The sequence below is a fragment of the Ammodytes marinus genome (genome assembly GCF_949987685.1).
Source record: "Ammodytes marinus genome assembly, chromosome: 10".
Classification (NCBI taxonomy): domain Eukaryota; kingdom Metazoa; phylum Chordata; class Actinopteri; order Uranoscopiformes; family Ammodytidae; genus Ammodytes; species Ammodytes marinus.
The window spans coordinates 11,652,206-11,662,807 of NC_137214.1; the positions used below are offsets into that span (position 1 = coordinate 11,652,206).

At 44.3% G+C, this 10,602-nt stretch overlaps 1 protein-coding gene across 1 annotated transcript in view; it reads right to left on the bottom strand.

Moving 5' to 3' along the window:
• trpc7b (transient receptor potential cation channel, subfamily C, member 7b) overlaps positions 1–10,602 on the bottom strand; it is a gene marked incomplete at both ends in the record, with an annotated part of 53,371 nt that overhangs the window by 38,272 nt on the left and 4,497 nt on the right. Inside the window, one exon of the mRNA XM_080035810.1 lies at positions 9,431–10,193. Coding sequence (XP_079891936.1) covers positions 9,431–10,193 — 763 coding nt within the window. The remainder of the gene's footprint in view (positions 1–9,430; positions 10,194–10,602) is intronic.

Genomic DNA, 10,602 nt, shown 5'->3' on the forward strand with positions numbered 1-10,602 from the left:
CCTCAGGCTATAACAGCCTGAGGGGCTGCCTTGGTCTCGGTTTGTCTGGGTCTGAGTACCGGTGTCATGCCACTGCAAAATTGACCTGCAGATGCAAAATGCATAACTGATAATGGTTTATAGAATATCTATTCATCCTTTTCCCTAACATTTGTGCTCTTTTGTCTATCTTCCATGATTGGCTGAGCGATGCCCCGGGGGATCTCTCCCTCTTTCTACCAAGCACTCTCCATGCTGCTCGACTGACTCTGAGTTCTGTGCGGAATCAGCCGTCCTAGGAACGGACGCACCCCGGCTGCTAGTGCCTCACATCAGCACTGATTCACCGTCCATCAGGATAGAACTCTTTCTACTCAAATGCCTGTTCAACCTTTAAGTTCATTTTTGCTTCGCTCATTGGTTGTCTGTTTGTCCACTTCCAGTTTTCCCTGTGGATCCGGTCCCCCCTCTGGCATCATCTGAAGTCCTCCTGCATCCACACTATTCTCACTTTACTTTAGTGTTACCATGTAAACATCTGGTCAATGATCAAACTCCTTCATGAATTTTCTCTACTTATGACATATATTGCAGTATGTCCGTCCTGGGAGAGGGATCCCTTACTCTGTCGACTCTCCCTGAGATTTCTAAAAAAAAATGTAATCCCGGTAAAGGGTTTTTTACTGTGAGTTTTTTCTCAGCCGAGCTAAGGGTGTAAGGGCAGGGTGTCATGTTGTATGGGATGTAAAGCCCACTGAGGCAAATGTCTATTTGTAATATTGGGCCATACAAATAAAAATAATTTGATTTGATTTGACAAAACAGAACCTTCCTTTTAACTTATTAAGACAGAAACCAAGGAATCCGAATTATGAGCGTTTGGATTTCCATTTCTTTTTTTGAACACTTCACTAGGATGGGTGGTTTTCCTTAGTTTTTAATCAATTCAATGGAATTCAATTTCTCCACTTCAATACAATCCACTCTCCTGTTGCCTTCACTATTTGTTCCACCTCTATCCCTTATCCCTCTGTCCCGCGGCACCAACCTTTCACTTCTTCTCCCCCTTCTCTCCAGCACTAGACCTCCCCTCTCCCCCCTGCCTTGTTCTGTTGTGTAACACAGTTGGCCGAGCAGGCAAACAGTCAGCAGCATTCTGGAAGGTTCACTCTCCCTACGGACTGATTCTCATAATGCATTCACCGCCATCTTTCTCCAGTGCTCACACATACAGTATCTCACAAAAGTGAGTACACCCCTAACATTTCTTCACATTTTTCTTTATATCTTTCCATGCGACAACACTGAATAAATGACACTTTGATACAATGTCAAGTAGTCAGTGTACAGCTTGTATAACAGTGTAAATTTACTGTCCCCTCAAAATAACTCGACACACAGCCATTAATGTCTAAACTGCTGGCAACAAAAGTGAGTACACCCCTAAGAAAAAATGTCCAAATTGGGCCCAAAGTGTCAATATTTTGTTTTGCCATCATTATTTTCTAGCACTGCCTTAACCCTCTTGGGCATGTAGTTCACTAGAGCTTCACAGGTTGCAACTGGAACCCTCTTCTACCCATTCATGACGACATCAAGGAGCTGGTGGATATTAGAGTCCTTGCGCTCCTCCATCTCCCGTTTTAGGATGCCCCAAAGATGCTCAATAGGGTTTAAGACTGGAGACATGCTTGGCCAGTCCATAACCTGTACCCTCAGCTTCTTTAGCAAGCCAGTGGTCATTCGGAGGGGTGTTTGGGGTCGTTATCATGTTGCAGTACTGCCCTGCGGCCCAGTTTATGAAGGGAGGGGATCATGCTCTGCTTCAGTATGTCACAGTACATGTTAGAATTCAATGAACTGTAGATCCCCAGTGCTGGCAGCACTCATGCAGCCCCAGACCATGACACTCCAACCACCATGCTTGACTCTAGGCAAGACACACTTGTCTTTGTACTCCTCACCTGGTTGCCGCTCCACACTCTTAACACCATCTGAACCAAATACATTTATTTTGGTCTCATCAGACCACAGGACATGGTTGCAGTAATCCATGTCCGTAGTCTGTTTGTCTTCAGCAAACTTTTTGTGGGGTTTCTTGTGCATCATCTTTAGAATAGGCTTCCTTCTGGTATGATGAGCCATGCAGACCAGTATGATGCAGAGTGTGGCGTATGGTCTGAGCACTGACAGGTTGACCCCCCAACCCTTCAAGCCCTTCAGCAATGCTGGCAGCACTCATACATCTATTTTCCAAAGCCAACCTCTGTGTACGACGCTGACCATGTGCACTCAACCTTCGTAAACTGGGCCGCAGGGTGGTATTGCAACATGATAACGACCCCAAACACACCTCCAAGACGACCAGTGGCTTGCTAAAAAAGCTGAGGGTAAAGGTTATGGCCTGGCCAAGCATGTCTCCAGACCTAAACCCTATTGAGCATCTTTGGGGCATCCTCAAACGGAAGGTGGAGGAGCGCAAGGTCTTTAATATCCACCAGCTCTGTGATGCTGTCATAAATGGGTGGAAGAGGGTTCCAGTTGCAACCTGTGAAGCTCTAGTGAACTACATGCCCAAGAGGGTTAAGGCAGTGCTGGAAAATAATGGTGGCCACACAAAATATTTACACTTTGGGCCCAATTTGTAAATTTTTTCTAAGGGGTGTACTCACTTTTGTTGCCAGCAGTTTAGACATTAATGGCTGTGTGTCGAGTTATTTTGAGGGGACACTAAATTTACACTGTTATACAAGCTGTACACTGACTACTTTACATTGTATCAAAGTGTCATTTATTCAGTGTTGTCCCATGGAAAGATATAAAGAAAAATGTGAAGAAATGTGAGGGGTGTACTCACTTTTGTGAGATACTGTACCATTATGGTGTGTGGATAATGCTCACTTTCATGCCTCCCCAGAAAATGCATTATCTGTTTCTACTCTCACTTTCTTTTAGGGTTTCTTTTCAAATTATTATAAATTTTGGAGAGCACGTACAGTACTGTTTGTTTGGCCATGAACATCATTCCCATTCCTCTAGTGTTTGACACTTTTTGCTGAGGCCTCACTCTCAGCTATTTATCTAGTTTCTGTCTTGAATATAAAATGGTGCGATCAATTTTGTGCAGAACCAGTGTGTGTTCATAAATATTTTAAAATCGAGGCCAACCAGACTTTGATTAATCGTAGAAAAACAAATGATAAACTGAACAGCATGTTAGATAAGGTTGGTCAAAAGGGCCTTCACTATCTGCAAATTTAAAAAATAAATGCTAGGCAACAAGCAACAGCAGTTAGCATCTATCTAACTTTATCCTTTTAGCTGTTAAGAGACAGAAATCAATTATAGTCTCATGTCAACTTACATTCAGGGAAGGCTTTGGGGTAGTACATGCACAATAATGTTTTATTTTAATCAGTGATATGAGCATCATAAGACACCCCATCAAGGACACACACACACATTCAGTGCACATGAAAATGCAATCACGATTCAACGTATGGGGTTTGTGCCTTGGGGCCTCGGAGATAACGGAAAGGGGGATGATGTCGTGAGATTGAACATGGAGACAGAGCAGTGTGAAGCAGAGTGAGAATGGTTACAGATGAGTGGACTGAGGGGAGCAGGAGCCAAGTCTAACACATGGAGTGAGGGAGATGTAAGATGAAGGGATGAGAAGAAGAGAGGGATAGAGAGAGAGAGAGAGTTTGTAGTAGAGCACATTGGCCAACATCATTTAACCCATTTTTTTACTTCCTCTGTTGGCTGCATGTCTTAATTTAAACTAAATTAAAGTCAAATTGGCATGTCACAAGAATAGAATTGAATGTGATTAAATAAAATCCACTTCATTTTCTTTCACCCTCTCCCTGTTGCTACCAAGGCTCGAAGAGGATGTATGTACCGTTACTAGGGCTGGCCCGAATTATTCGAATATCCGAGTATTGGTTTGTTAAATTAGTATTCGGCGCTCAATTCAGTATTCGGAATATTATTATTATTATTTTATTTTTTTCAAAAAAAAAAAAATGTTTTTTTGCAAAGGTAGCTCAAACTGCAGTATATTTTGTCAGCAAATAATATTAGGATACACAAGTTTTAAACAATTGTAAAATACAAATTAGACGTTCATTTAAAATATATTATCGAATTATTTGAACTTTGACCTAGTTGGCCGCTGCCCTTTCAAAGCACAACTGGTGATATCAGCTGTAGTAGGCTACGTGATGTTACCAGAGTGAGGCAAACTAAAAGCGGCACCAAGCGCAGGAGGGAGAGAGAGATGGAGGAAGAATAGATTGTGTTCCTAATAACTCTATAGGCTACCACAACATTAGCGTGATTTCGGAAGGAAAGGCTAATGCTAACGTTAGCTTAGCTCAGCTGTTTGTTTACATTCAGCGCTGCTATTGCCCATCATCAACCGTGACTTGCTTCCATCATGGGAATAGGCGGTCAATAATGGATATAATATGGACACAAAAGACTATCAATATTGATCTTTGTATGGATTTATAAAATCGCCGAAAATATGCACGTTCCTGACCTGGATGAATTGATAAGCTCCTGTACGGGTTACGATGGCACAGAGGACAGCTGATTTGGAACGGAACAACAGCTGTTCGCCTCCACGGGGAAAAAGTAAGGAACTCCGACTTTACTACCGTTCGAAAGTTATTAAAGCATCAATAAACTACGCAGCTTGCTGTCTCGGCTCACACACTTGGTTTCAGTGAGTACATTGGCATTATTAATGTTGGTTTGATGGTGTGTTTTTCTGGAACGAATATCTGAATATTCGCTCGGAAAAACCAACGAATATTCAAAGCCTGAAAAATGGCATTCGGGCCAGCCCTAACCGTTACCAAGAAGCTCTTATGGGAAAATGATGGTCTGTCTAGTCTTGAAAAGTAAAATGTTTTTAAGATAAATGTTAGGCTTTCAAGGAGGATCTATAGTGCCTTTAACTGCCAAGCGCCAGGCATAAACATTCAGAGTGCACCGCTGTCGCAGCACTCTGACAGGTTGCATATGTAGGCCAGTGGGTGAGAATGTGGTGTTTGCTTGCACTTAACTATGTGCACATTCCTTATTCATTTGTATTTTCCATCATTTAAATTGGATACATAAGCTATGCCCCATATAAATCAATTACATTCTGATCTCATGCATACATTAAGCATGTTACCTACAGGGCTGCACTATATATCGAAAATGTATTAGTATCTCAAATGTTGAAATTGCGGTATGACGGATTGCAAAGACTGCTAGAACTGTAATATGTGTTAGCCTAATACATATGCCATGCATTGATGCTCTGCATGTCAATATAGTTCCTACTGTATTTAGCCAATCAGATGAAGCCCTAATGCTCTAGAAGCCCACCTCTTGGATTATGTGTTAGTCAGCTGGGATTTTACATTAAGTGTAAATCACCAGCAAGTGTATAGCCTATCACCATAGACAACACTGCCAAATGGAGTGATTGGAGTGCTGGACAAAAAATTAATTAATACACCAAAGTTAATGGGAAATTGTTCTAAGTGTTAAATCAACAGAACTGACCAGACTGCTATTCCTAAACAGCCAGACTGCTCATGTGTTTATGGGGAACACATGATGCTTTACAGTCGGCTTAACCCAAGTACTTCATGCTAGCATTTGTTTCTTATATCTGGAGGTCAGCCCACATCACTTAAGAGTCCTGGGGGGAAAATCTAATTAAATCAATTCATCAAGAAAATCAAACAGAGGACAATAGATTGCTGTGTGGCTGTGTGACTGTGTGTCATGCAATTACGAGCTCGTGAAACGTTCTGAAAGTCTGGTGTTCCAGTTACAAACTATTCTGTAAAACGTGAGCGTGGTTCACCCCTTACTAAAACTGGTAAGAATTCATTGCCACAATCTATGCCCAATCTTTTTTTGCCACAACTTTTGATAGTTGACAGGTTTTGATTTCCCTATACGAAACACGACTGTCTGAGGCTATTGGCACACTGTCTTAACACGATTTGACGTTATAACATAATTATAGGATGAGGTGAAGAGGGGACAGTCAAATGAAGACAGAAGGCTCGGGGGTGATAATGAGATGGTAATGAGACAGATGAGCTTCAACACAACTGTGGTCCCTCAGGTGAGCCCTTCTCATTAAGACGTCTGGAAGGTGGGAAAAACAATGACAAGGAGCCCCTGAACACACAAAGGCAGGCACAAAAAGTGACACAACCGGTAATTGTATTGTTATAAGACCATTGTTATCCGATTGGTTCAAGTAATTGACCCTGCTTTCTACGTGAATGAGCTTGACTATAAATATTATTCGGTATGTAATCAATCAATGGGAGTTGAGCAGCGAAACATACCTAGAATACGTCTGTAAACGTTCAATGAAAAGTAGTTATTGTACTGCACATGTTGTATGTTGCACCATAGAAAATTATGAAAGAACAACAATGCAACAAAGACAAGAGTGAGCACTGAAGCTAGCTATCTAGCTAACATGTCACTTGAAAAAAAGGATACGCTACAGTAAATCCACACGTTGTTGCTGTTTTTTTTTACATTAAGGTTTGACTGACCAAAAACAAGGACCCTTTTTTCACACTGTGGGGTATAAGGCGGGTATTAAGGTTATTATTAAAACACAGAAAACGGAGCATGTACTGTAAAGCAGCAAAAGTAGTGGTGGTTGGTGTACCTCTAAATATGCAGAGGGCCCTGCGCCAAGATTCAGGTGCTACAATGTAGGGCAGACTAGTTCAGTAGTTGGGGTTCATCAGGGCATAATACAAGCTAGAACCGCCAATGTGTGTGTGTGTGTGTGTGTGTGTGTGTGTGTGTGTGTGTGTGTGTGTGTGTGTGTGTGTGTGTGTGTGTGTGCGTGTGTGTGTGTGTGTGTGTGTGTGTGTGTGTGTGTGTTACTGTTGTAAGATTTAGTGGTTGGATCTAAGGAGATGAGCCTGAGCCAACCAATTCAAACAACATAATTAACTATTATACACACACACACACACACACACACACACACACACAATCGTAGGACTTTTCCATCACCAGAATTATCATGGAAGCAAGGTTTTTAGTTTTTTAGTTTTCTACTCACTGAAATCTCTCATATTTTCAATCATACATTTAAGTGTTCTTCTTTGCAATTCTTATTTCACCATGGCCTGAGGAGAAATTGCATTGGTAATAGGTACTTCAAAAAGGTAATACAACACTGGGAATGCAATTGAAAATCCATGTTATATGAAAGTCTGGGTACTAAGTTCATTCACTGGCAGGAGTCGGGTTGAAAAATTGCTGAGATGGATCTTAAAATCTTCATTCAGTACTATGTCCATATCACTATCACTCTGTCTTAAGTAACAAATAAATCCATGTGATAAGTGACACACATTTACATTTACAGAATGGCTGTTGTGTCAATCTAAAGGCCGATTTCCACCGGCTGCATCTCCGGTCCTTCTCCGCTCCAGCACGGCAGAAACAAAAATAGAAATAAGAGCAGTCAGTGGGTGAGTTTCCACCACGGCCGCTGCGCCGTCTCTCTGCTCCGCTGCTGCTCCAGCTCTCCGCTGAAATACACACTGCTTCTATTTCTGCCGGATGCCGGAGCTCACCGCATCAATTTAGCACAGAACACATCGAGATAGACAGGAACACAAGCGCCGATAAAACAATAAAACGTCCGGTTAATTTTCAAAATAAGACACTCGGTGTTCACTGCAGGTGACATTCTCAAAACAGAGACACATACAAGCATGTCCACTTTTCTTTTACTCGTTCGGATGGGAACAATAACCTTCCGTGCGTTCGTTGTTGTGTAAATACCATATAGGAGAATCATATTATCAAGAGCGATCGCCCGTCACTTTTATTACCGCGGGAACTTCTCGGTCTCGCGACCCCAGCAGTTCAGCGGAGCTGGCCGTGCTGGTTTGAAAACGGAGCCGGTGGGTATTGCCGGACGAGAGCGCACGGAGCAAAACCGTTGGACACCGCACCCGCAGCCAGTGGAAATCCGGGGTTACAGTAAAGGCCGATTTCCACCGGCTGCATCTCCGGTCCTTCTCCGCTCCAGCACGGCAGAAACAAAAATAGAATTAAGAGCAGTCAGTGGGTGAGTTTCCACCATGGCCGCTGCACCGTCTCTCTGCTCCGCTGCTGCTCCAGCTCTCCGGTGAAATACGCACTGCTTCTATTTCTGCCGGATGCCTGAGCTCACCGCATAAATTTAGCACAGAACACATCGAGATAGACAGGAACACAAGCGCCGATAAAACAATAAAACGTCCGGTTAATTTTCAAAATAAGACACTCGGTGTTCACTGCAGGTAACATTCTCAAAACAGAGACACATACGAGCATGTCCACTGTTCTTTTACTCGTTCGGATGGGAACAATAACCTTCCGTGCGTTCGTTGTTGTGTAAATACCATATAGGAGAATCATATTATCAAGAGCGATCGCCCGTCACTTTTATAACCGCGGGAACTCCTCGGTCTCGCGACCCCAGCAGTTCAGCGGAGCTGGCCGTGCTGGTTTGAAAACGGAGCCGGTGGGTATTGCCGGACGTGAGCGCACGGAGCAAAACCGTTGGACACCGCACCCGCAGCCAGTGGAATTCCGGGGTTATGCCCGATTTCCACCGGCTGCAGCTCCGGTCCTTCTCCGCTCCAGCACGGCAGAAACAAAAATACAATTAAGAGCAGTCAATGGGTGACTTTCCACCACGGCCGCTGCGCCGTCTCTCTGCTCCGCTGCTGCTCCAGCTCTCCGGTGAAATAAGCACTGCTTCTATTTCTGCCGGATGCCGGAGCTCACCGCATCAATTTAGCACAGAACACATCGAGATAGACAGGAACACAGACGCCGACAAAACAATAAAACCTCCGGTTAATTTTCAAAATAAGACACTCGGTGTTCACTGCAGGTGACATTCTCAAAACAGAGACACATACAAGCATGTCCACTGTTCTTTTACTCGTTCGGATGGGAATAATAACCTTCCGTGCGTTCGTTGTTGTGTAAATACCATATAGGAGAATCATATTATCAAGAGCTTTTATTACCGCGGGAACTCCTCGTTCTCGCGACTCCAGCTGTTCAGCGGAGCTGGCCGTGCCTGCTTTGAAAACGGAGCCGGTGGGTATTGCCGGACGTGAGCGCACGGAGCAAAACCGTTGGACACCGCACCCGCAGCCAGTGGAATTCCGGGGTTAGTGTTAACATAAAAGAGAGAAGCTTCCCTGCTTGTCCCTGACTTCCTTCCCTTGTGTCACTCAGCCAAATCTTATGTCAACCCTTTTCCAGTAACACTATGTATGGGCACCTAATTATTAGGTGCCCATACACACTTCCCTATTAAATAGGGAAGTGTATAGAAGGAGTAAAAATACACAAAAACAGGCAAAGATGTTGGATGAAAACATTGCAACCTTACCTTAAACTCTGTCTCGATGTTGGCCAGCCTTGCCAGCTCGTTGCTTAGCTCGAGGGCTGTCAGCACCGGGTCTTCACTGCTGAGGGCCAGGTAAGCTGGGCTGGACAGGCCCTTATACGCATTCATCCTGGAGCGAGAGTGACTGAACGAGTCCTCCTTCTGTTTGTCCACACACTCCATACACTTACAGAAGTAGTCATGTGGCCTCTCTATGCGCGCGCCCTTTGTCAACAGGATGTGGACTATCTCGTACTCCTGGCAGTGAGCGGCCAGGATAACTGGCGTGACGTCGTGCGAAAAACGCGTCCCGTCCTCGTCGTAAGCGTAAAAGGCATCGTCGCGCAGCTCCTGCTCCAGAGGGCTCAAAGTCAGCCGGAGACCTCCGCCGAAAGCAGTGTGAGCTAGGATGGCTTCAACGATTCGAACGTAACCTTTAGAGATAGCCAAAAGCAATCCGTCCCCGATCCTGGCCAAACCATCTTTTTTCAGAAGCAGCTCTGTCACTTCCAGGTGCTCGTTTCCCACCGCCAGCTGCAAAGAATTCTGGCCCATGTAGTCCACGCAGTTGAAGTTGAGGGTTTTGGATTCCTCCAGCATTTTGCGAACCACTGGAATGTTCCCATATTCAGCCGCGTCCAGAAAGCGCTCCTCCTCCGCGGTGAGGGCCAAGCCGCGTTCGTTGAACATGTAGGCGGGGCCTCTCACCGCCTGGCGACGCCCCTTCTCCCTCAGCGTGGTGTGCCGACGATGCATGGCTTCCACCCTGGATGATGACACCAAAAAGAAGAAGAGGAGACCAGGATTGATACAGTATAAGGGTTGATGGAATGTGAAGGGGGGAAAAAGACAAGTGGAAAGCTAAAGATGCAGGCAATAGGAAATTACGTTTTTATTAGTCAAGTAATGCTGACTATCATGTATCATTCAAGGTATATAAAAGTTATTACTGTCTCCTTCATGTGGATGTCTTCCGTTCGTGGACAGAGAATGGTCAGACACAATCAGCAGTGCTTACCACAGACACTGATCCCCCAGAGAAAGCTAACCTCCAAGACATATGTGATATACCGTATCTGTTCTCAGGTCAGATCAATGAAGCGATACCAGGGTCAAAGAGTCAATGCGAGGCCATCTCTGGCCGACAGCTTTGATTGGCAAGCAAGAGGCTAAAG